Raw genomic sequence first — 25,470 nt, 5'->3', positions numbered from 1 at the left:
GAGTCAATTAAAAAGGACAGATTTCTTGGCTATATATAGTTGTGGCCTAAATCTCAGGTATCCTTGCCCCCAAGGAGTAAAGGGAGCCGTTTTCAGATGGCCCAGGCTATGGACGAGAGAATAAGCTGATTACACCCTAGGCTGCAGTGGGTGAGACACTTTGCAGCAGTGAAAGGAAGCTCTAAGGAGGTGAGGGGTGGGTGGGGGACTCGGGGCAGGGAGGATGGAAGGCAACAATTGCATTTCCAAAAATGATGTGGGTTGGGAGACTACCCACGGTCCTTCCCCTCATCAATTTCGTTGAGATTAGTCACACCCCTGGATATCAGCCTCTTAATTTCTCTGGCCAGTCTGAATTTAAATGGCTAAACATTTCTTCCCTAGCCTGCAGGGTCAGTAGTTAGTAATCATGGCAGGTATGCAGGACTCTCACCAATTATGAGTGTAATTAAATGGGAAGATCCTTGCAAGCATTGAGCACTGGGCCTTGCGCAGCCAGGGCTGTTAGCCGCTGCTCTAGTGATTGAGGCCAGCTGCCACCTGGTCCGTGAAGATACTTTTGATCTGGGCTGATTCAAGAGACCTGGATTCTAATCCTTGAGTTAATTTGAAAACATAATTCCCTTGCCTCCTGCTGGTTTCAGTTTCCCCCTGTGTCAGGTTGAGGGGGAGAGACTTCTTGGTATCTAAGGTCACAACCAGGCGGTAGCCCAGAGCCCAGTGGTTACGGATCCAGACTCCAGTCCACCACTTCCTGGCTGTGCAACCTCGGTCAAGTCGCTTATTGATTCGGAGCTGTAGTTCCTCATCTCCATTTGGGGTAAGTCCCCCCAACCCATCTCAAAGGGTGGCTGGTTAAGGATTGGGTAAAATAATGTGTCCACCTGCTGATCCCTAAACCACACAGGCAAGCACGCAGCCCAGGGAGCTGGGACTGGCTATGAGGCTGGAGGATTTTGCATACATTTAAAGCATTTCCAGTGTGCTTTTAAGCCCCATTAGACTCTAAGATGCTACAAAGTCTCGCTACTTTCAGACTAATTAGGAGAAAAGTAAGCAGCTGTAATCAGTGAAAAATGATTTAAGGAAAGAAAAAAAATATTTAGCCTGATTAAAACGTTTCTATTAGCTAGAATTATGTAAAGTGCCCATCACAGTGCCAGATAGACAGTGTCAGCTGCAGTTATTATTTCAGCTATACAAGAACAGGTGGAATTAGGAGAACCAAGGGTTACTATGACAATAAGCTGAGACCCTCCTCATCCCTACCTGGGAGGAGGGCTGGCCCTGCCCTAGAGCTTCCTGTGGTCTTGGTGAGGAAGAAGAAACTTCTGGACCGGCTTCCCAGAGGAAGGTGCACCTGAGGATGAGCAGGAATGTGTCTTCCAGGGCCTGGGAATGGCAGGGCCTCCCAGAAACGGTGTGGCGATGGGGAGTTCTGAGATAAAGAAACCCCTCTCTGGCTTTCGTTCTGCTGTGGAGTGTTCTTATGTGGTGTACTTTCCTGGAAAACACAGCCGCCCAGCACCCTGCTCTGTGCTGGAAGGGGCATTGTGACCTCATGCTCAGATATTCCGAGGCACAGATAGCCTGGGTGCTGGGTGTCTTCCACACTCTCTCTGGCTGCTTCTGTGCCTCAGTCTCCCCTGCCACTAGTGAGTGAGTCATGCTTGCTTGTTCACCCCTGTCCCCATCTGCTCACAGAGCCTCTGCCCCTTTCCAGAACCACATTGGGTTCCCTTCTGTGACTCATGCCCTGTGAGGTCACCGGCAACTGCAGTCACCTGAGAAATGGGGTTCAGTGGACTGTGCCCACAGTAAGAGGGTTCAGGGAGCCAATATGGGAGCCCTTTGGTCACATTTAATTCCTGTCAACCTGGGTGGCCCTGCCAGAGCCCCCAGTAGGATAGAGGTCTTGCCCAGAGGCCTGCAGCTTGAAGGAGAGCATGGCTCCTCTCACTGAGGATACTTGCCCAGGTCGCCCCCCCACAGACCACACTGGGAGCCTCTGTTTTCTCACCTCAGCCCAAATCCTTGCTGCAGGCAGCCTCTCAGTACCTGAGCTGACACAAGGTGGGTTGCCAGGTGGACAGGGGTTGGCGGAACCCTCCCATGGGGCCAAGGACCTCCGTGGGATTTGGGGCTCTGTGTTTCCTAGGCCTGGGAGAGAGCCCCCAAACCAGCAGGGAGCCCTGCTGGTCCTAGGACATCCAGGCAGCAGGGGAGGGAACTGAACATCCAGACCAGACCTAGGACATGGGAGACCAAGGCTCTCGTCCAGGCTTAAGCAGCCCTTCTCCACTTGGGCCTCAGTTTCCCCACCTGTGAAGTGGAGACATTAGGCCAGATGATAGTGTTGAATTTCACAACCTACTCCAAATTCAAAAGCAAAATTTGGATTGAGAGATGGAGTAACCTGCCCTTAGACTGGCACACTTTTAATTTTACCACCGTATGGGGATTTTTTTTTTTTTGAGTGACCAACTGCTCTCACTATGATGTAAAAGGAGAAACCACATACCAAAAAGTAATAATACCCCAAAAAGTATAAGGCAGTAATGTTAGAAGGCAGGGATACCTCACACTGTGGGCTGGGGAAGGCTTCATTCCAGAGTGGCATAGCCCACAACCCGGCCTTGGATAGCCACAGAGTAGAAGCCCTTTGGCAAGACTTAAGAGCCAACCACAATAATTGCATCTGTCCTGAGTCCTGCTATAGGCAGGCAGCTCTTCCAGATTAGCTCCAGCATGAGTAGCTGTTCCCCTTCACACGTGGAGCTTTAATGTACACTTCTCCGGGCACCTGGCCCTGTCCTGAGCAATTACCCTGGTGTGGTTGCCATCCACTCTGTGAAGTCGATGCCATTATCAGCCATGTTTTACAGCTGAGGAAACTGAGGCACAGAGCATATGCTGCCCAGGGTTGCAGAGCTGGGGTTTGAGCCCCATCACCTTGGCTTCAGAGCTTCCTGGCTAGCCCTGCCTTCCTTCCCAGACCTCTGTCTGCTTACCGTATGTGAACTCTGGGCGTTAAGTTGTTGGGCTGACCTGTCATTCAATGATGCCTAAATGAGGGGTCCTCGGTGCTCAAGGACCTTCAGCCAGGAGCTGTGGGGTTTCAAAGCTGCCATGTCGAGGGGTCCCAGTATCTGATTTCTGCAGTTGCAGCCATCCTGGGGGCCACGCAAGGTGACATTCCTCTCCTGAAGGTTTTCTCTCCAACTGCCCAAGGTGTCCGCAGTGGCCAGCAGGTGACAAGAAGCTGCGTGGCCACCCTGCTCCAAGAAGCTGCCCTGCTGTTCCCTCCTGTGGGTTGTTGGGGCCACTCTGCAGATCCACAGCAAAGTCCTTTTCTACTCTCGAGTCTTGTTCCCAGCCCCTGTAACTTCCATTTCCCCAGCTTAGCAGGTGCCACCATCCCAAGGGCCAGAAGGGTACTCAGTACTTTGCATGGGGAACTGCAGGCCTTGATCTGGCCCCCCGCTCCTCCACTCTGCTTTCTGCCCTGAGATGCTCCCCTAACTGTATCCTAAGGGCCAGGGGAGGGAGGTGATGGCAGGTTTTCCCATCTGTGCTCAGATCCCCAGGGAGCCACCAACCCAGGGGACTCACATTGCTCAGTCAGCAAGAGTACGGATGGGGACCCCAGGATCCCCCAGTCACACCCATTGCAGAAGAGCAGGCTGGCCCCTGAAAGACCCAGGGAGAGACAGTTGGAATAGAAGGGAGGGGGCAGCTAGGAGGAGGCCCAGGTGTCAGGGTGACACCCTGAATCTCAGAACCGGGGTGTTATGGTGACACCTCGAATCTCAAAACCGGTCGGCTGGTGTTTGGGCCCTGGTCTTGGCTCTGTGAGATGATCTGTAAAGCACTCGGCGGGCATGGCCCCCAGAAGATGCTTAGCAGGGCCTCGGCTCAGAGTTCAGGCTGCCCATGGTTTTAGGAAGAATGCCGGTCAATTTTGTCATCATCCTGATAGCTTGAACTTTCTAAGTGCCTGCTGTATGCCAGGCACTTTTCTAAGCAGTCCATACATGTTTGGTTCTTTAATCTCTCAACAGCCTCACGACTTAGGTACTGTTATTGCCTCCATTCTATAGTTGAGGAACCTGAAGCACAGACAGGTTTATTTATGGTGTGCAACTTTCTCTCCTGGGGAGGGTGCCTTCACCGAGAGGGGGCTGTGTGTGCAGGTGTGTGGGAGGGACAGTTGGGACCCTGCGCCTCCAGGCTGATGAGTCTCCTGAGAGCAGGTCTCAACCACAGTCCAGAGTGGGGCAAGCCTCACCTTGCTCAAGCAGTGTCAGCAGAGCCTCCGGTGGCCTTTCCTGCCATTGGTCCCTATGCCTGGGGAGGTGGTGTTTAAGGGACAGGTGTTTCTGCTGTTGGGGAAGTCCCACCTGCTGCCTCCACTGGAGAAAGTGACCCGCCACTGCTGGGTGACAGCGAGGGGAGCCCCTAAGTCCCAGGCAATGTGCCTTGCAGCTCGTTCCTGTCCTTGGAGACACTGCCTGGGGCCTGCTCAGCTGAACTGTGCCCCTCGCCTGCTGCAGAGACAAGGCCAGGCTTCTTTTTCCCTCTCTACGCCGCACTCCCAGGAGTTGGGGTTGGTCTCCAAGGCTTCTCCCCTCAGTATCAAACATGCAGGCCCCACTCAGCTGCCCAGCTCCAGAAGCCCTTGGTACCCCCTGCCAGCCCTTGCCTTGATTTCTCAAACTCCCTTTCTCTTTAGCAAGTGGATAAAGGCATATTGGCTCTGTCCTGGGCCCACATCTGGGCTCTGCCACTCGCTACAGAGTAACCTTGGCCAGGTCATTCTCCTCTGAGCCTCGTTTTCCTTATTTGTATAATGAGGGCCAAGGTCTTCATCTGCCAGGGCCTGGTGAGGAGCAGCAGCAATAGGGAATAAGAGACCCTCTGGCAAACTCTCAAGTCCAGGACAAATGGCTCTTGGGATGATCCTGGACTTAGTGAGGCTGGCAGAAGTGAAACTCAGCCTAGCCCAGCCCCTAGATGCTCACGGTCTGGCAGATGAGACGTCTGTGCACACACGCATCACATGCACGCACTGTCACCGGCCAGCCTTAATCTCTTTCCTGAGCTGATTTTGTTTGATGTGTTGCCCAAGTGCCTCCCAGTTCATTAGCACCGCCATTCCCAACCTCACCTGATTTTAAGATTCACTTGGAAAGCTGGTTAAACAGGACAGATTCGTGCTCCCCCCCGCCTTGAAAATTCAGTCAGTAGGTCTGCATGGGCCCAGGGATCTGCATTTTTAGCCAGTGTCTCAGGCAGCTCTGATGTTCCCCGTGTGAGGATTCTGGTCATCCACTAGTCCCTCCTAAGATCCCAGAGGCTTCAGCAATGAATGACTTTACAGATTATGAGGCCCGTTTACAGGTCAAGAAACTGAGGTTTCCCAAGGAGAACGTCGAAGTTTATCCAAAGTTGCAAGTTCTGAATGAGAGTCCAGTGCCTGGTGAATGGTGGGGGTGATTTTTGCTGGAGGATGCTAAACGGAAGAGTCTTGGGCGGGGAGGAAGGGCTTTTGCGGGGAGGTGACACTTGGGCCAGGGTCTTCAAGGTGGGTGGGATGTACCTAAATGTGAGAGTACCCACAAACCAAGCAGACTTGAAAGGGGCAGTGCCGGAGAGACTCATGGTGGGCAAAAGGAGAAATAAGGTGGCAGAGATTGGGGGCAAGGCAGACCACTCTAGTGAGCCTGGGATTCTAAGAGGAGAAGTTTAGATTATTATCTAGGCAGCTGGGAGTCACTGAGAGTTCTTGAGCTGGGGGCTGACATGGCAGGCATTTGGGGTTTGCTAGAAACAAACCCAGCTAAGCAGGTGGGAGCAGAGGTCAGGGCATGCCTCCAAGGAGTTTCCAGTGGTTGGTGTGGCCTCTTGGGCCACACCACAAGTGACAGGCCATCAGAAGGTACACCATGTTCCCAGAACCCCCGAGCTTAAGCTAAATTGCAATGGAAGGTTGAGGGAGATGGCTACCACTGGGGGTTGCCCTGGGAGATGGCCTCTGCACATAGGAAGACCACAGTTGAGAAGTGTCAGTCCTCCCTGCAGCCTAGCCCCACCCGAGTGTGGATTTTAGTGCTGAGCTTTTCTTCTGGCTGAGCAATAACCGCTGTTAGGCACCATCTTGTAGTGCTGGAAGTTGCTGCCAGTGCTGCATCAACAGTTGCTAACCTGATAGAATTAGATATGAGCCTCATCCACCCAGGTTTGGAATAAGAGTTTACGTTCAGCCTCTGGCATCCACTGTGTCCCACCAGGTTGGGGTTGTCGGGAATGTCCCGCCCTCCACCACATCTTTCAGGCCTCAGTTTCCCCTCTGTGAAATGAGTTCCCTCCAGCTCTGATGGGGCTGTCTGTGGAGGAGGCTAGAGACTATAGCTTTGTTTTGTCATTGATCTCCTGTGTGGCCTGGGCCTCAGTTTCCTCATTTGTAAAATGGGCTTGGATGTGGACGTGCCAAGACCTCTGAAGCCCCACTGTGAGTCTTTAATTTTGTGTGGGATCCCAGGGTCCCCTGGCACTTGGCAAACCTTTAGGGGCAGGAAAAATTAACTTGAAAGTCATTATGGGAAGATGCTCAGGAATGCACGTATCATTTTAATGAAAAGTGATTTCCTAAAGATTTGGGGTTCATTTGTAGAGTTTTGACCATTTGATGGGAAACTGTGCTCAGATGTTGGGAGCACATCCTGGTCCACCCTTCCCCACTGTCCACAGCCCCCAGCATCTGTTATTGCAGTTTGCTCTGTCGCCCTCGTAGAGGAGCCCTCAGAATGCCTGACGTGGAAGGCTGTTTGTCCCTACACGGAGTGTCCCTGGAGCCCTGAGCCCTAAACATTCCGTCTGAAAAATCCTCATCGTGCTGGGCCTTGTATTAATACCGGATGTCAGGAAGCAGGCCCCGGGTGACTGGGGAGTAACAGACAGTGACAGTACGGGCTGGGAATGCAGGGACAGAGCTGTCCTGAAGGCTGTCCCATCAAGGCTGTGAAGGGTGTCCGCTCATTAGGCAGGGGAAGAGTGTAGCGGGCTGAGGGCACAGCACAAGCCAAGGTGTTGGGGCTTGAGAAGGCACAGCGTGTGCTTCAGCAACCCCTGGGGGTCTTGGGCTGGTTCTGGATGGTGGAGGGGGCCTAGGAATCGGCTTCCAGATAAGTAGAGCAGGCCCCTGTGCTCCAGAACACAGCGGGCACCAGTGACCGACAGTGCTAGTTCCCCACCCTGTCTTGCTAAATCCCAGGCTGTTTGGTTCCTCTAGCACCACACTCTGGTCGAGTTGAATTTCTGAGTCCGAGTGAGGTGGGGCGGAGGTAGGAAGGAAGAAGAAAGTCTACCCTCGTCGGGGAGAAAAACATGTTTAAAAGAGGAACAAGGAGGGGGAGGTTGTTTGCAAACATTTAATGACGTAGGAGTTTCACATACTGTAGGTGGGATATTGTGCCCATTTTAGAGAGGGTAACACTGAGACTGAAGAGAGAAGGTGACTTGCCCAAGGCTGTACAGCAGAGCGCCCTGGCTGGTTTCCATGGCACTGTGGCATCCGGCAGAGCCCTGGTGACAGAGTTGGGGGTGGTCCGGCTCCTGCACGCGCACCCTTAGCTGACTCTGTCAATGGGGCCTGTATCCTTCCAGTTTCTATAGAGCAAGGGAGAGGCTGCCCTCTGTCTGCTTTTCATAGCCAACAAGGAGCAGGGCTTTAAGGTTCTTACAGCTTAAAAGGAGAAGGTCAAGGAAATGCCAACCAACCTTTCTCTTTTCTTTAGTTTCTTTTTTGTGTCCTCCAGAAATAATCCTGGGCTCTGCAGAGCCTGTTTCAGGCTCATGGTCTACCCTACCCTGCCCCCATTTCCGGCAAAACCAGGCTGAGGGCTGGGCTGCTAGCGAAACTGACAGCAAGAGTGACAGCCCTGTAATGTCGCTGGTGAGTCAGTGCCAGGAGGTGGCTGCCTGCTGACTCACCCACTCCTTCCGCAGGCTCCAGGGGCCCCTGCAGCAGCCTGACTCTAGCCAGCCCTGAGCCATGGGGGAAGGAGATGGAAAAGGGGCTTGGCTCCCTCCGACCCTTCACCCAGCCCCTGCACCCTGGAGCAGGGCTGCAGGCAGTGTGGCAGCTGTGCTGTTATTGGCCTAAACACATAGCAACAGGAAAACAACCCCAAAACTCCAGCCTCAAGAGCAAGTCCAACAGTGCACAACTTGACAGGTCAGGAGCCAGGCTTTGCAGAAGCCCCATGTACGCAGAATCTACAGATGGGTCCACTCTTGGCTCTGCCTCTGGCCATGGAAACAGGCCTCCAGGTACCCAAGGTAGGCATTTCGTGGCCCTCCCTGAGCTCCTCTTCCTCCTCCAGCCCAGCTGTGGGTACCAAGTGCCCTGGAAGTCTACTGAGTGGTGTCCAGGGTCCCCTCAGACAGTATCTCAGGGACTTGACCTTCCTCTGTGCGTCCAGGCTGTTAGGCCCAGCTCTCGGGGGCTCTTTGACCAGAGACGTCTTTGAAGCCTACCCTTGACCAGACACGGAACCTCCTCCTTCCTCTGAACTTGTAGAATAGTTTTTGCTTCTTTAACAAAACGATCCCCCCGCTCCTTCTGTAGTCGTTAGTACTGTGAAGGTGGGAAGATAACCCAGTACCCCTGTGGTGGCCCTGGGCCAGGCATGTAACAGGTGCTCCATCAGCCAGAGCTCTTGTTCCCTTCCGCCACCTCCCCCAGGGAGAATTGCCTCAGGTAAGCGAGCGCCTGCTCAGAGTAGAGTGGGCAGATGACTTCCCAAGAGCACATCACAGCAAAGGGTGACCCTGTTCCTTTCAAAGCATGGCTTCACCCATGGAGCCGGCAGGGTTTGGGCTTCCTGCACGAGAATGTTGTGTTTGTGCCACCAGCCTCAGGTGTTAGGTCCTTGGCCAAGGGGAAGACATTCCGGCCACCCACCCAACAGGTTCTCAGCTTATGGTGAGGAACTCAGGCGGCCGAGATGTGGGGTTAAGGACTCCACAGGCCCCACCAGAAAGTGTTAGCTGGGCACAGTAGCTCACATCTGTAATCTCAGCACTTTGGGAGGCCGAGGCGTACGGATCACTTGAGGTCAGGAGTTTGAGACTGTCCTGGCCAACATGGTGAAACCCCGTCTCTACTAAAAATACTAAATAATTAGCCGGGTGTGGTGGCACACATCTGTAATCCCAACTATTCAGGAGGCTGAGAAACGAGAATCCCTTGAACCCAGGTGGTGGAGGTTGCAGTGAGCCGAGATTGCACCCTGCACTCCAGCCTGGGCAACAGAGCTAGACTCTGTCTCCAAAAAAAAAAAAAAAAAAAAAGTCACAAGTGCCTGCAGGGAAAATTCCAACGTGGCCCTTAAGTTTCCTTTCAGAGTAGAAGGGAAGAGTTGGCCAGGTGGTCAGGGACAAGCCAGGGCTTTTAGCCAAAAGCATTGAGCCCCCACTGGGGCAGCACAAAACTTGGGATAAATCCAAGTTCTAACTCTGGCCTTGGGGGCCCCGTCCCCTCTTCCTCTCTGCCTGCTGGCTGTCTGTGTCTTCACTATGTGTACCATGGCCCTCTTTACACCTGCTGTTCCCTGCTCTTAGAATACCGTTCCCCCAGTTCTTTGCCATGCAAGTCTCAGCTTCAGTGTGGTTAAAAGCTTGTTCCCTAAAGCTGAGCTTCTGGATTTGAATCCCAGCTGTATGACCTTGGGCAAGTGGCTTCACTTCCCTGGGCCTCTTTCCATCATCCCAGCTGCCGAGGAGTAAGTGAGTGAGTTGGTGCCTGGAAATGGCTTGGCACAGGACCTGCCTACAGTGAGTCCTCAGTGAGCTGCTGCTGTTATGAAATGTCACCTCCACAGAGGGGACTGCTTTGTTGCCTTCTGTGTGCTGGGCACTGTCGTAAATATTTGTTCATTTATGTGTTTAGTGTCTATCTCCCCTTCTTTAGGTCAGCTTGGTAAGGCTCAACCACTGTCTCCAGTTCCTAGGACAGTGCCTGGCACATAGTAGGGCAAGCCACTGCTTGCCAAAGCCACTCGAACCCTTGTTCTAACCCTGGACCTCTGAGCTGAAGAGGGGAAGTGACTTGGCCTGCATGACCCAGCTTTCTGACCTCGCCCACTGCCCTTTCCCCAACTTAGCTGCTTGGGCTGTGCTGTGGGGCACCTCTGTTTGGAGTATGGTGTGTGCCCCAAACACCTTCATCCGGGGCAGCGCCAGCCACCCTGCCTCATCCCGGCCCTTCCCAGGCCATTCTGCCACTGGGAGCCTGCCATGCCTCCACCCCTCCCCCTGCAGCTGGCACGGTGGCACTCTCATTGCTGCCTCTCCTCTGCTGCCAGACTGTGGTTCTCTGAGGCTTTGGGCCAGGTCCTGCCACTTCCAAGGAGATGATAAAACAGTTTGGACCCAGTCCCCAGACCTTGTGTTCACCTGCCAATGTTTTTATGAGGGGAAGGTGACAAGTTGGCTGTCGATTGAACTCATACCATACCTCACCACCCCCAGTGTTGTTCCAGAGGCTTGTTCTTTGCAAAACCTGCTCACTGTCATCCACTCTCCCCCAGCAAACCACAGACTAAGAAGAACTACCTGGTCTGGCTGGTCCCCATCAAGAGGTCACCTTGCCCCAGGGTGGCACCAAGGTCATGGAGTTGGGATGTGGGTGCAAATCCTGGCCCACTATCCTGTAGCTATGGGACCTGGGACAAGGCTTCCCCTTCTCTGAGCCTCAGCCTCCTGATCTGTGAAAGGCAAGGCTGATGAGGCTGGGGGTGAGGTAGAGGCTTCTCTGCAGGTTGAGGGCAGAGTGTGATCTAGGCAGGAGGCTTCTAGCGGAGGTCGGGAGTCTCTGAGGGTAGACCTGTACTTTGTTGGGGTGGAGGTTGCAGTTAAATCAGGAGAGGGGAGGACCTCACCCGAGGATGCTGAACCCCAGGTAGATAACAAGCCCCTGTCCCAGAGACGGCATGCCGAAACAATTTCCTCAACAGAATTCACTTTCACTACGACCAGAATATTTTTGCTCATTGTTTCGACTTTGTTCCGGGCAAAACAATGCCTGGCTTCCTGGATGACCTCACCGGGACAAGCCATTGGGGCTGTAGGCCAGCCTGGTCAGCATCTCCGCACGAGCCCATTCTTCCCTTTGCCACAGCCACCTTAGGTGACCTGGGGGCAATCGTGTGACCAAAGAGGACAAACTGGCCACAGGCTGAGTCTGGTCCCCCTCTGCATTTGTGTTTGACCCAGGTGGTGGTTTAGAAACTGAAAAATGTGTGCGTGCATACAACCCAGATTTCAACATCTCTCGAGAAGTTGGAGGATCCAGCCCTAGTGGGCCCCAGTCCCAAAGGCACCTGCAGTAGGGGGAGCTGAGGAGAGCTGCCTGTGAGAGTCCAGACTCCTCCTGTCCCCTGGTTCCCACTCTTCCCTGCAGCCTCCCCACCCCAGTGGACTCCTGTCCTTTGCCTGCCAGGCTTCTGGAGGCTTTGGAGCTTGCCACGCTTGAGTTAACCTTTCCTTGGGAGCAGATAACCAACAGATACAGACCACATGATACAATTAAATGATTCAGTCTCTTAAAGGTATACTTTTAAAATATATATAAAAGAGAAAAAAAAAGCCTTTGATTAATTTCCACTTAAAACAGCTACTCCACTTAGAGTGGTGGAAAGCACTTCTACTTTATTATTATTTTTTTCATGTCTTTAGAAACAGGGTCTTGCTCTGTCACCCAGCCTGGAGTGCAGTGGCACGATCACAACTCACTGCAGCCTCCAACTCCCAGGTGCAAGTGATCCTCCTACCGCAGCCTCCTGAGTAGCTGGGACTGCAGGTGCACATGACCACACCTGGCTAATTTTTTTTAACTTTTTGTACAGACAGGCTCCCACTGTGTTGCCCAGGCTTATCTGGAACTCCTGGCCTCAAGCCATCCTTTCACTTCAGCCTTCCAGAGTGTTGGGATTAAAGGTGTGAGCCACCACGCCCACCCAGGAATAGCACTCTTAATAACAACTCCCTTTTTTTTTTTTTTTTTGGTGCTTAATTGTTAAACACTAGGGCCAAGGAGGGTGCCCTTGGCAGGCATCACTGATGGATCCTGGCCATCCTGCTCGCTGAGCCTTTACCTAGCCCAGAATCTATGGAGACAGTGGTCCAGGGAGCCCCATCAGAGCTCCTTGTTTGCTAGAGGAGGGCTCCAGTCCAGCACGCCATCTGTCCTGCCTGAGTCTGTGCTGTTTCATCAGCTGGCCTGGCCCAGCCCTGTGGCCCTTGGCACTGACTGCTCCCCAGGCCCTGTCCAGCCTCCTGAGCCCCGTCTCCATCATGTGGCCCTTCACTTCCCTGTTTGCCCTTGCCTAGTTCCCCAATTTGTCAGCCGGCTTGCAGCTGGCTCTTTAAAGACACGAGAACCCGTTTCATTTTGTAAAGCAGGTGACCCATAGCAGCTGCAGTGGTTGAGAACATGGACTTCAGAGGCCAAGACAGACCTGGGGGGCATTTGGAGCTCAAGTGGCCTTTTCCTCACTGTGTGACTGTGGACAAGTGACTTCACATCTCTGTGCCTCATCAGCACAGGAAGGATGGTAGCAGCACCCACTGAGGGGATTAGCTAAGAAAATGAAAATGTGCTTGTAGTCAGTGCTCTTTTTAAAAAGATACATATTCTGCTTGTATATATGGTCAGTGCTTAATAAACACAAGCTCTCTTTTTCTTAAAAGTAACTTTTTTTTTTTTTTTTGAGACGGTCTCGCTCTGTCACCCAGGCTGGAGTGCAGTGGAGCAATCATGGCCCACTGCAGCCTTGACCTCCGAGGCTCAAGTGATCCTCCCACCTCAGCCTCCCGAGTAGCTGGGACTACAGGCACGTGCCACCACACCCAGCTAATTTTTTGTAGTTTTTGTAAAGATGGGGTTTTGCCATATTGCCCAGGCTGGAAGTTTTAAAATTGATAAGTAAAAATTGTATATATTTATGGTATATAACATGATGTTTCATATCTGCATATGTTGTAGAATGACTAGATCAAGCCAATTAACTTACGTATCACCTCACTTACTAAGCATTTTTTTGTGTGTAGTGAGAATACTTAAAATCTACTCTCAACAGTTTTCAAGTATACAATATGCTATTAATTTTAATCACCATGACACCTTGACATACATAATAGATCTATTGAACTTACTCCTCGTGCATAACTGAAATGTTGTGTTTTTTGACCAGCAATTCCCCAATGCCTCCAACCATCCACTTTTTCTTTTTTATTTATATTTTATTTTATTTTATTTTATTTATTTTATTTTATTTTATTTTATTTTATTTTATTTTATTTTATTTTATTTTAATTGAGATGGAGTCTTGCTCTGTCACCACCAGCCTTAAAAAGTGCAGTCATGCGATCTCGGCTCACTGCAGTGTCAGCCTCCCGGATTCCAGCAATTATTCTGCCTCAGCCTCTCGAGTAGCTGGGATTACAGGCATGCATCACCACACCTGGCTAATTTGTTTTGTTTTGTTTTGTTTTGTTTTGTTTTGTTTTGTATTTTTAGTAGAGATGGGTTTTACCATGTTGGCCAAGCTGGTCTTGAACTCCTGACCTCAAGTGATCCGCCCACGTTGACCTCCCAAAGTGCTGGAATTACAGGCGTGAGCCACCACACCTGGCCCACTTTTTCTTTTGTTAAAACAAACACAGGGTATAATGCTTGCCACAAAGTATAATAGAATTGCAATGTGACTGGCAGTTTTTTTGTTTTTTTTTTAAGCTACTATTTATTGATCAATTGGTATGTGCTAGACTCTGTGCTGAATAACATTAGGCATTATCCTACTTAGTCCCTGGTCTTGTTTTTACCCTCATTTTTTACTGGTGAGGCAGCTGAGGCACAGAGAGGTTGTTACTTGCTCTGGGTCACACAGCTTAGTCATGGCCTCAGCCCAGAATCTGGCTCTGGAATGGGCAGAAAAGTGAGGAAAGAAGAGAGACGCCTGCTGTGGAAAGGGCAGGGCAAGGGGTCCAGCCAGGCACTTGATTCCATAGCAAGCCTAATGCACGGGGAGTTGTTTAGGCCTCAGATTTTCCCACCTGTAGAATGGCTGTCATCCAGGTCTCCTCCTGCCCCTGTTCTGGGACTCTAGGAGCTGCTTGCCCAACCCACAGATTAGCTTGCTTAAGCCCCAGAGGTTTGTGAGAAACCTGAACCAGAGATCTTTCTTAAAGGCCAGCTATGTGCTTGGCAGTTTGGGGTGGGAGAAGCAGGCTAAATAGGAAAGAGACAAGGACCTGGCCTCTTGCTAAAAGCATGGCAGAAGCTCCTGAGTTATGCCATTGTTTAAATCATTATTCTCCACCAGAAAGAGACGTGTAGGACACTGGTTGTTAAATTGAGAAGTTCAGCGTCTGCAGGATGGCAGGGCAGGTGCAGAGAACTCTCAAGCCTCTGGGAAGGTTGCCTAGGAAAAAAGAGGCAAGGGCTTGGCTTCCCCCAGAGCCTTGGACTGAGGTGGTAGATGCTGGGGGAGGCAGCATCTGCAACTCAACCCAGAGCCCAGCTGGCTGGTGTTCAGGGCACTGGGAGGGAGACAGAGCAAGATGTAGGGATCCCCATTTGCAAGCAGTGCAGAGACCTCCTCTTTCTAAGTTTTGCTTTGCTCAGTGCCGGAGGCCCAGGTGGCCAGGTGGGAACTCTGGCCTTGAGGCTCTCTCTCCTTTCTACCCGTGTGTGTAGCCTCAGCCAGGCTGCTTACTTCCCTGCGTGAGCCTCAGCTTCCTTTATCTATAAACTACCAAAGTCTCTTCCACAATAAGAGTGTTGGAGAATAGGAAACTGTGTTTATAAACAGCTCAGCCCAGAATAAGTCCTCACAAATCTTAATATTAAACCGGGAGAGAGCAAAGGGAAATTTCATCAAGCTGTGGCATCGCTGGCACAGGGCTGCATCTGGCTGCGTGTATGCCAAATCTGACCAGGTGATCTGCAGTTGGTTTCAGGCATGGCTGGCTCTGGCTGTCACCTCTGGAACACAGAGACAAGGAGAATATTTAGTTGGGCACAGGGGGAGGCTTCATCCCAGAGCTACTGTATCAGTCAATTCTAATCACTTGTAGCTATAATAACCAAAGAGGAAGCTCTTAAAATGGGGAATTATGTATCTCGGCTGCTGCAAAATAGCCCTGGGCCTGGTGCCAAGGAAAACAGCCCTTGTCGGCGGGTGCAGGGATGCCTGTGGAGGAAGACTCGCTCCTGAGCACTCACCGCGCAGTGGGGAGGCCAGTTGTGTGTGTGTGGATGCTGGGGTGACTGGCCTAATTGCAAGTTTGCAGAGGTGCATGGAGATACTCCGGGGACTCCCTGGAGGGTGTCATCTGAGGTCAGACAGAGCCGCAGAGGGACAGTGGAGGCTGAGCTCCTAAGGGCTTGGATACATCATGGTCACTGTTACTCCCAGCTGAGTGACCTCAGGGCGTCTCTTGTCATCTTTGGGCCTTGCTGATCTCACCCTGGGGAGGATGAAGGCTTTATATGCCCCAAGGCCAGGGGTGGACTGGATAGTAGTGATAGCAGTAATAAGAGGAGATAGTCACAAGTCATAATAGTAGCTGCTGTGTGTGGAGTGTGTGCCATATCCTGTTTTAAGTACCTTCTGTGTACCCCTCATTTAACCCTCAAAACACTCCCACAGGGAGAGAGCAGTTACCCCATTTTACAGATGAGGACACTGAAGACTAGTGAGGTTGAGTGACTTGCCTGAGGTCACCTGTTTGGGAAGTGGCTTTCAGCTTCTGGGTTGAGGCTTATACTCCAGTCCCCATAGGGGCCAGGATGCCTGGAGCAGCTCCCTGCCAGCTCCAACATTTCCTGTGGCTCCAACAGCCAGTGGGAAGGTTCAGAGGGGACTGAGCCTGGGCAGTAGGAGGGACTAAAGCAGTTCTGTGTGGCCCATGTCCCAAAGAGAAGGGGAGAGGGAAGATGGGGCAGAGCGTCGGCAGGGGTGTGTGCTGGGACCTAGCGGGCCATGGTGAGGAGCCTGTTTTCTTCCAGGGGTGATCAAAGGGTTGGGGGGCATGAGGACCTGATTCTGCTTTTTAATCTGCCTTTAGCTGCTGCATTGAGAATAGATCGGGGCGGGCAGAGTAGCAGCAGGGAGACCTGTGAGAAGGCTGCCACAGATGCCAGTGCAAGGACTGAGGGGCCTGTAGCTCATGGTTGCCATGGCGACCAAGAGATGTGGGTGGATGCCAGGAATGTACAGGCGGGTCTTGCTGGAATGGGCTTCTTCAGGAGCAGGGCTGCTGGCTGTGTGTTCTTCAAGGCAGGTGGACCTGTGACTGCAGCCCCTATAGGTGGAGAGGTGGGTGCACCTTAGAAATGAGGAGTAGGGAGACCCCCACCATGCCAGGCACGTGACAGGTCCCCCACTCTGCCCTGTTCAAAACCCCCATCCCCATCCGGGCTCAGCCCCAGGTGGTGGGACAATGGGGTCCTGAGTGTGGAAGGGGGTGGAGGCTTCATTTTGTAGGAAACCAGAGCCTAGAGCAAAGGGACTTGGGAAACCCCAGTTGCTCCTGTTCCATGTTTCTAGAGGGTTCTCTGACTGTTAGTGTGGCAAGTGGGTCTGTGTGCCCAGAGGGCAGAGCCAGGACTCTCAGGGTAGCCACAGTGAAGCAGACCCCAGCTCCTAGCGGGGATGGGCTTGGCCCATCCCAGCTGCCAATGAAGTCATGAGCTTCTGGGTGAGGAGGCTCCAGGGTCATTTCCTGAGAAACACCTTCACTTGGAGGGAGTTGAGTCTCACATCCTCCAATTATGCGCCCACCGAGCCAGCCCACAATGGGCTGCCCTGATAACCATCGGGGGGCTGTGCGAGTCAATGCTGGAACAATGCTGGCCGGTAGGACTATTTTTACAGTAGCCATTGGCCTGTCGAACCCCGCGCCCGGCCCCGAGGGAGCAGGGCAGAGAAAGGCAGCACGGATGCTCTGGCAGACAGAGGAAGGGCTCCATGAGCTGCCCGGAGGCTTCAGGAAGCCTTTCTTGGTCTGTTGGCCGCCAGATAGTGAAACAATTGGGGTCCCCCACCCCAAGCCAGGGAGAGGAAGGAGGTGTGGGGGAAATGGGGGTTTTGTTGTGCTTTTGTGCCTCTGTTCCTCGAGCACAGCCCCCGTGGGCCCAGCATCTGGGGCCAAGCCAGCACATCCCCTCTCCACACCCCAAGTCCTTAGGCAGCTTCTGCCTCACCCTGCCTGCAAGGCTCTGAGGCCAAGTGACTCGCCTGGTCACAGGATTGGTAAAGACAGGGTTTGCAGTTGTCACCAGCTGTCTATGGATGCCACTCTGGGATCCACCTACCCAGCAGCTCTTGCCTGACACTCTACTGTGTGCCAGGCATGGTGCCTGGCTCTGGGACACAGTTGTGAGCAAGGCAGGTGCAGTCCTTTTCCCCAGAAGCCTCTATTCAAGTTGAGATAGACGACAGGGAAGCAAGGAATTGAACAGGATACTTTCAGGTAGTGTTTGGTTCTCTGATGAGAAGACAAACTCAGATGCCCACTTGAGCTAGCCAGGCAAGTGTGTCCTGAGCCAGGTGGTGAGCTGGCCAGGATGTGGCTGTGTAACAAGGTGGTCACATCTGCTCCAGTCAGCGATCACCATGAGGAGTATGAGCTCGCTGTGGTCCAACCTTCCAATTTTTCAAGAGAACTTAGAATTCTTGACTTTTCTCTGAAATCTGATTATTTCAGTGTTGGCCACCAGTTTGATCATGAAGACAAACAAGTTGTGTCCTGGACTGCTTGGCTCTGAGTCAGCCACTTCTGCTGTCATCCTTTTTATTCTGCAGATGGGGAAACTGAGGCTCAGAGAGGGGCACATAGGCCCAGTAGCTCTGGTTTTCACAGCTCATCCATTTCCTGTGTCCCTCTGTTAAGTTGTTGTTTTGTGGGTCAGCTCTTGAAGGCAGGGGACCCAGCCTTGAGCTGTTTCCTCACACTGTGGACTAGGACTCAGATGCTCTTGGTAACCCTTGTCCATTCTCAGAGAGCCAGGGGTGTCCACCTTCTGCACAGACGGCCGCCCTGGATGTGACTGTGGCCCTCGGGGCTGAGCTGCCAGGGTGAGTGAGCACTTGGGGACCTTAGGAAGTATAGAAAGAAGAGGCTCTGGCCTGGCTGGTGGCAGACGTCCCTCTAGACTGGGGGCCAAGCACAAGTGGGCTGAGGGTAACCATGAACAGCTCGGGGGGCTTAGAGATTTCGCCTTCTCTGGGGCCTCCCATTAGCCAAACCCAACAGGGAGCCGGAGAGCAAGGGAACCTGGCTTATAGGATGTACAGGGTCAGCCCCTGGAATCAGAGCAAGCCAGAGGACGGTTGGAGAAGGGTGGACAAGTGGGGATTAACAAGCACTCTTGCATAATCCTCACCAGTGCAAATCCCTTATTTTTTTCGGCTACAGATGTGACTGGTTAATAAATTGCAAATCTATTTCATAAACATCCATTCTCAATACTTGGGTGGCAACCCATTCTCAAATATTGTTTCCATTCCAGCCTGAAACCCCATTCCTCGTTCATTTCCGTCTATCCGTTTTTTTAACTTACAGTTATAAATGGTCATCTCTGTGGGCTGGACACTGTGTTAAGGCATTTGTGAAATAGGAACCTCCATTTTTTTAAATACAAATCCAAATTTAGAAAATAGTATCTGTTAATTTCTACAAACTGCTTGCAGGCTGTTATTTGGCAGATGACTGGAACCGCCTGGGTGTGTTGTGTTTTGTGAAACACAATGCTAGGGCCGGGGTGCAGGTTGAAGTATGACACTCAGATGACAAACATGGGGGCCCCTGGTGCTTCTCTTCAGCAGGTGCCCGGGGAATGGAACCTGCCGATTTTGTGGGTTGCAAGTGTCCATAGCCTGAATCTTGAGGTCCCTGGTCCATGAAGGGGTCTGAATGACTCCCGATGTTGCTGTCAGAGCATTGGACAGACAGGGATGCCAGGCCGCTTGTTACAGGCCTGGGCAGGTGGGAGCCGGCTGGTGGATGAGGAAGCAGAGATTGTGTCTGAGACACACAGGCGGTCCCTCATCAGCTGCAGGATGCTTCTCTTTTGTCCCCCATAGAAAGCAAGGAGATGGCCACCAAGGAGAAGCTGCAGTGTCTGAAAGATTTCCACAAGGACATCCTGAAGCCCTCACCGGGGAAGAGCCCAGGCACGCGGCCTGAGGACGAGGCTGAGGGAAAACCTCCGCAGAGGGAGAAGTGGTCTAGCAAGATCGACTTTGTGCTCTCTGTGGCTGGCGGCTTCGTGGGCTTGGGCAACGTCTGGCGCTTCCCGTACCTCTGCTACAAGAATGGTGGAGGTGAGCGTGGGCCGGGCCACAGGGAAGCCCCTCCAGAACAAAGCGGCCTTGGAGCTGGAGGCTGGGACCGGAGTGTGGGTGGCCTTTCTGTGCCCTGCTTTCCCTGGCCCCCCCTTGACCTCTATGAGGTCAGCCTGCCATGCCCCTGCCAACCCCATCCTTAGAGACAGGCGGTAAGCCCGACTGAGAATCAGGGTGCTGTTCTGCGTTACCTTGAGCAAGTGCCTCACCCTCTCTGATCCTCCAGTTTACCATCTCCAAAGAGGCAGGACAAGGCCAGGCTCGTGTCTCCCAAGCCCCAGACGTTCACGCACCTCCTTATCTGTCCCCCATGTCTACTTGCCTCTGACTGTTTCTTTCTCTTTCCTTTAACATTCATGTTTGCTTTTCTAACTTTACCAAATGTACTCCAGAAAGCAAACTCTGTTTCCTGCTGTAAATGGAAAACTGGTACCATTTGTCATGTTCCAAAGGTATCCAGGAATAAAAAGTACAGTGAAGATATTTTTTAAATGTGATGACTGCGCTTGGTTGGGTTGATGAGTTGGTTGGTTTGGGTTTTTGGATTTTGGTTTGCTTTTGTTGTTGTGTTTTTGCCTGCTGAAGGCTCTGAGCAGGAACCCTCTGACAGGTCTTCTGTGACGGGGTTGTGTTGAGGTCAGGTAGCACCTACTGATGCTTTCTTGCTGGTGCCATGACGAGCTTGAAGAGAACTGGATAGGGAGGAACTGCTCACTGCTGGTGACTGCTTGCTGTCAAAGGCTTGTGTGTCAGCGGAGATGGGCATGCCTTGTGCTGCCCACATTAGTAGAACCACCTTTTGGGGAATTCTCCCTTAGAGCCTGGTTTCTTAACCTTTTGTAGGTCTCAGGCCCCTTTGGGACTCTGATGAGTGTCCTAGACGCTCCCCAGAACAAAGCACATACACTAGACCCAAGTTGCCCACAGTTTCAAAGGGTTTATGGACCCGCTGAAGCCATTAGTGGACACCAGGTAGGATCCCCTGCCCCGATGCTTTGCCCCCCCGATTCTTCCCCTTGGTCCCACCCCCACCGGAGATGCCTACCCTCTGCCCCTTACCACCACACCCTTGCTAGCTGGTGCTTCTCTGCCTCCTGTCCTGGGCAGGCCTGGGGAGGGTAGGTGAAGGCCCCAACAAAGACGCGACATTTGAGTGGGTCTTAGAGGCCAAGCAGTCCTTGTTCAGAGGGACAGATGTGGAGGAGACAGGCAGGCAGTAGGCATAGCTGACATGAAGGTTCCGAGGCTTGAAGTCCCTGATAGATTTGATGGTGAGAGGGAGGGCACACTGGAAAGGTGAAACCAGCTGGCCAGGTGGGCAGGGCCTGGAGCATTTCCCACCAGGTCCAAGAGTTTGGCCTTGAGCCTCATGCCCCTCATGCATTCTCTCTGGTTCCATTCGCTGGGAGGGCTTGGGAGCCTTCTGCATCAGCACTGCCATGGCCACAGTCTCACCCTTGCCCATTCTGCTCTCTGTAGGTGCGTTTCTCATACCGTATTTTATTTTCCTGTTTGGGAGCGGCCTGCCTGTGTTTTTCTTGGAGATCATCATAGGCCAGTATACCTCTGAAGGGGGCATCACCTGCTGGGAAAAGATCTGCCCCTTGTTCTCTGGTGAGTATGGGACAGAGGCCACTTGGGGCCTGGTGCTCATCAGTTCCACACATTTTTATTGAGCACTTATTGTCTGCCAGGTCCATTGGATCCTCATGCACATCACTTAGCTCTGTGCCTGACAGAAGATAGCAGCCAGTACAGTACCAGTGTAATGCAGATGCTGCTGCCTGGGAGTACAGGGAAAGGAGATGTGGCAAGTGCCTAGCATGCAGTAGCTACTCAGTCAGGCCCAGCATGCCCACTTCCCTAGGTTGTTGCATAGAGAAGCCGGCAGCTGCTCTGTTCACAGTAGCAAAGACATGGAATCAGCCTAGGTGCCCATCAGTGGTGGACTGGATAAAGAAAATGTGGTGCATATATACCATGGAAGACTATGCAGCCATAAAGAATAGCAATATGGCCTTTGCAGCAACATGGATACAGCTGAAGGTTGTTATCCTAAGTGAACTGATGCAGAAACAGAAAATCAAATACCACGTATTCTTGCTTATAAGTGGAAACTCAACCTTGGGTATACAGGGACATAAAGATGGGAGCAGCCGGGCACGGTGGCTCAAGCCTGTAATCCCAGCACTTTGGGAGGCCGAGACGGGCGGATCACAAGGTCAGGAGATCGATACCATCCTGGCTAACACGGTGAAACCCCGTCTCTACTAAAAAATACAAAAAACTAGCTGGGCGAGGTGGCGGGTGCCTGTAGTCCCAGCTACTCGGGAGGTTGAGGCAGGAGAATGGCGTAAACCTGGGAGGCGGAGCTTGCAGTGAGCTGAGATCCGGCCACTGCACTCCAGCCTGGGCGACAGAGCGAGACTCCGTCTCAAAAAAAAAAAAAAAAAAAAAGATGGGAGCAATAGACACTGGGGACTCCAAAAGGGGTGGGGAACAAGGGCTGAGAAACTACCTATTGCATACTATGTTCACTATTTGGGTGACAGGAATAGATGGAAGTGCAAACCTCAGTTTCATGCAATATACTCCTGTCACAAACCTGCACCTGTACCCCCTGAATCTAAACAAGAAAAAAAGAGAAGCCTGTAGCTGCTTGGCAGTAGAGTGCAGCAGATAAGCATTGAGGTTCAATGCTTTCTGTCTGGGTTGAGGTCCCATTAACTCCCCTTGATGGTTTTGTGACTTTGAGAAGGTCACTTTGTACTTCAATTTTCTCATCTGTGAAATAGAAATATAGTTGTATGCTTACTTCACAGGGTTGCTATGAAGACAAAATGACATAGCCACATAGAAGTGCTTTGTACACAGTCAGCATCAAATGAATGGTGGCTTCATTAGTCCCATGTTTAGTACTTAGTATGCATACAAAATAATCCCTGTTATGATTTAATTGGCAGAGATGGGAACATATGTGAGTCTCTTTATTCAGTCATCCACATAAATCCATTTATCCTTAAGCCTTTCTTCCATTAAACCACTCAGTAATTAGACTATCCATCCATTTTCCATTCATCTACCCATCTATTCATCCTTCCATTAATCTACTCAACCTTCTAACCAACCACTATCCATACATCCATCTAACAAACTGATTACGCAACAAATGAGTATCTATCCATCAATCCAACACTCATCAATGTAGCTATTTATCTATTCATCTGGCCATTCATTCAATCATTCAACTGTTCATCTGTTCATTCATCCATCTATTTGTCTCATCCATTCAGCTATACATCCATCCATCCATCCAAACATCCAACCATCCAATCAACCATCCTCTTTATTATCTATCTTTTCATCCATCCGTTTGTCTATCCATCTAGCCATCCATTCATTGTTTTATCCCCCCACCCCCTGCCATCCATCCCATTTATCTAACCATCTGTTGTTTCACCTTTCCATTCCCCCAGCCATCCATTCACCCTATAAATATTTGGTGGTCACTGTTGAAGGGCCTCTTGTGGCCTGGGGCCTGGGGATACCATGGCCTTCCAGTTGAGTATGTGGCCATGGTGGGTCTGGCCTCCCTTGTGATGTTTACTCATCTCATTTGCCCAACCTGCAGGTATCGGCTATGCCTCCATTGTAATTGTGTCCCTCCTGAATGTCTACTACATCGTCATCCTGGCCTGGGCCACATACTACCTGTTCCAGTCCTTCCAGAAGGAGCTGCCATGGGCACACTGCAACCACAGCTGGAACACACCTCACTGCATGGAGGACACCATGCGCAAGAACAAGAGTGTCTGGATCACCATCAGCTCCACCAACTTCACCTCCCCTGTCATCGAGTTCTGGGAGTAAGGCCACCTCATTGAAGCAAGGGGGAGGACATGGGTGGGGCAGAGAGGATGGCCCACTTCCTTATCTCCTCCCCTGGGATGCAGGAGCCACTGTCTTTAGGGGATTGGAAGGAGGGTGCAGATCTGGAGAGAAATTTATGCTTTTGACCATAGACAGACCTGGAATCCCAGTTCTGCCACTTACTGGCTGTTTGACCTGAGGCAAGTCACTCCTCCTTTCTGAGCCTCAGTTTCTTTACCTGTCAGAGAAAAAGAATGACTCATAACTACCCTGATGGGATCCCTGTGAGGCAGGTATGCATACTTATATTGTCTAAAAATGACACAGTTTTCTTAATGTATTTTAGAAAAAATATATTCTCTGTTATTGCACAGAGAAAGATGCATATATGAAGCTGAAGTAGTTAAGTGAAAAGTGAGTAAGTAGGTAGAGTGAAAAAGATGCATCAGTTAGCTTTTGCTGCATAACAGCCATCCCCAAACTTGGCGGCTTTAAACAACAACCATTTATTTAGCTCTTGATTGTTCTGCTTGTTGTCAGTTTGAGCTGAGCTTGGCTGGGCAGTTCTTCCAGTCTTGGGCTCCTTCATGTGTCTGCAGGCAACTGTAGGTCCTCTGGGTAGCTTTTCTGGGGTTTGGCTGGCTGGTGGCTGAGGTGGGAGGGGCAACTGGTCCGTGTGGTTTCATCACCCAGCAGGCTAGTCTGGGCTTGTCACCAGCCACTAAGCAAGCACTCTAGGAACAAGAAACGGTCAGTCCCGAAACCCAAGTGCTTTTCAAACCTCTGTCTGTATCATTTTTGTTCACGTCCCCTTGGCCAAAGAAAGCCACAAGACAAACCCAGATTCAAGAGGTGGAGGAAATAAATTCTGTCTCTTCATGAGAGGAGTGAAGAACGGTAGTCAGTAACTACAGGGAGGATACAGAGGACAAACATTAGAAAGGCAGGATGTGGAGTCCTGATTTTGGGGAACTCTTGAGTGAGCTGATGTGTGGAGAAAGTCTTCTAACATAGTGCTTAGAGGCTGATCAAAAATAGGCTAGTGCATCATTTCCCTCTTCTTCATAAGCCAGCCTTGGAGCTTAGCACTCAAGTGCAGCCCCTTGACCCTGGAAATAAGTGAGATGAGGCCTTGCGTGAAGGTTGTGAGTCAGGGCAGGGGTGCTGTTAAGGAAGATGGTGGTTCTGAATCATCACGAGATGACAGTCCCTGTCTTTTATGTGTAGTTTTGCCATTTTCAAGGTGTCTACCCACCTCTTAGGAGCTGGCCCAGGAATGGGCCAGAGAAGAGGGAGCGGCCTGCCGACTGGCCCCAGCCATGCTTTGGGGTTGGGGCTGGGACATCCTTGGCAAAGAAGGGCTTGGTTGCCCTCACTGGTATGGAATCCTTACTTGGGCGGTCTATGTCACTGCTGCTGCTCCAGGCCTTCAGTGTGTGCTCAGGGCAGGTCCTTAGGCCCGCTGTCACTGGGGGTTCCTGTTGTTTGTATATTTTCCACCTACAAACAAAAGGGACACTGGAAGCACAATCATTGCCCCTCGGTTCCCCGCCCCCTGGGGAGCTGAGTTCACAGACAAAGAAAGGCTGGCACTTCCTGTTTCTCACTTGAATGGGGCCCAAGGCACAGCCTTGGCCTTTCTCTGCTGTTCTTGGCGTAGCCTGAAAACCGGGCCTGCCCTGCTCCTGGACACTGGCACTCAGCCAGTTACTAGGGCGTTTGCTGGGACCTCCTTGCCTCAGACATTGACTGGCCTGCCTGTGTTTGAACCCTCACTCTGCCACTTCTAGCTTGGGCAGGTGTGTCCCACTCTCTGGGCCATGGTATCCTCACCTGCGCCTGGGGAGATGGCAGTGCTGCCCTCCCAAGGTTGTAGGATGACCCTGACTGCATGAGATCCTGGGTGACCAACCCTGAGAATCCATTCTTATTATTATTACTATTATTTTGTTTTTGAGACAGAGTCTCGCTCTGTTGCCAGGCTGGAGTGCAGTGGCGTGACCTCGGCTCACTGCAAACTTTGACTCCCTGGTTCAAGTGATTCTCCTGCGTCAGCCTCCTGAGTAGCTGGGATTACAGGAATGCGCCACCATGTCTGGCTAATTTTTGTATTTTTAGTAGAGATGGGGTTTCACCATGTTGGCCAGGATGGTCTCAATCTCTTGACCTCATGATCTGCCTGCCT

The 25,470-nt window shown here is 51.6% G+C and overlaps 1 protein-coding gene across 3 annotated transcripts in view; it reads left to right on the top strand.

Annotated features, from left to right (window-relative positions):
• Positions 1–25,470, top strand: part of SLC6A6 (solute carrier family 6 member 6) — an 87,355-nt gene that overhangs the window by 22,811 nt on the left and 39,074 nt on the right. For 2 of the 3 annotated variants that reach the window (XM_010384481.2, XM_010384482.2), the window contains exons 3-5: positions 19,155–19,394; positions 20,895–21,029; positions 23,047–23,281. In XM_010384481.2, coding sequence (XP_010382783.1) covers positions 19,166–19,394; positions 20,895–21,029; positions 23,047–23,281 — 599 coding nt within the window. In that variant the 5' untranslated portion in view covers positions 19,155–19,165. Of the gene's footprint in view, positions 1–19,129; positions 19,395–20,894; positions 21,030–23,046; positions 23,282–25,470 lie in introns of all 3 variants that reach the window. The other variant, XM_030917601.1, reaches the window with a different exon arrangement.

This window comes from Rhinopithecus roxellana, chromosome 1 (assembly GCF_007565055.1).
Source record: "Rhinopithecus roxellana isolate Shanxi Qingling chromosome 1, ASM756505v1, whole genome shotgun sequence".
Classification (NCBI taxonomy): Eukaryota; Metazoa; Chordata; class Mammalia; order Primates; family Cercopithecidae; genus Rhinopithecus; species Rhinopithecus roxellana.
This window is presented reverse-complemented; position numbering and strand designations above follow the sequence as displayed.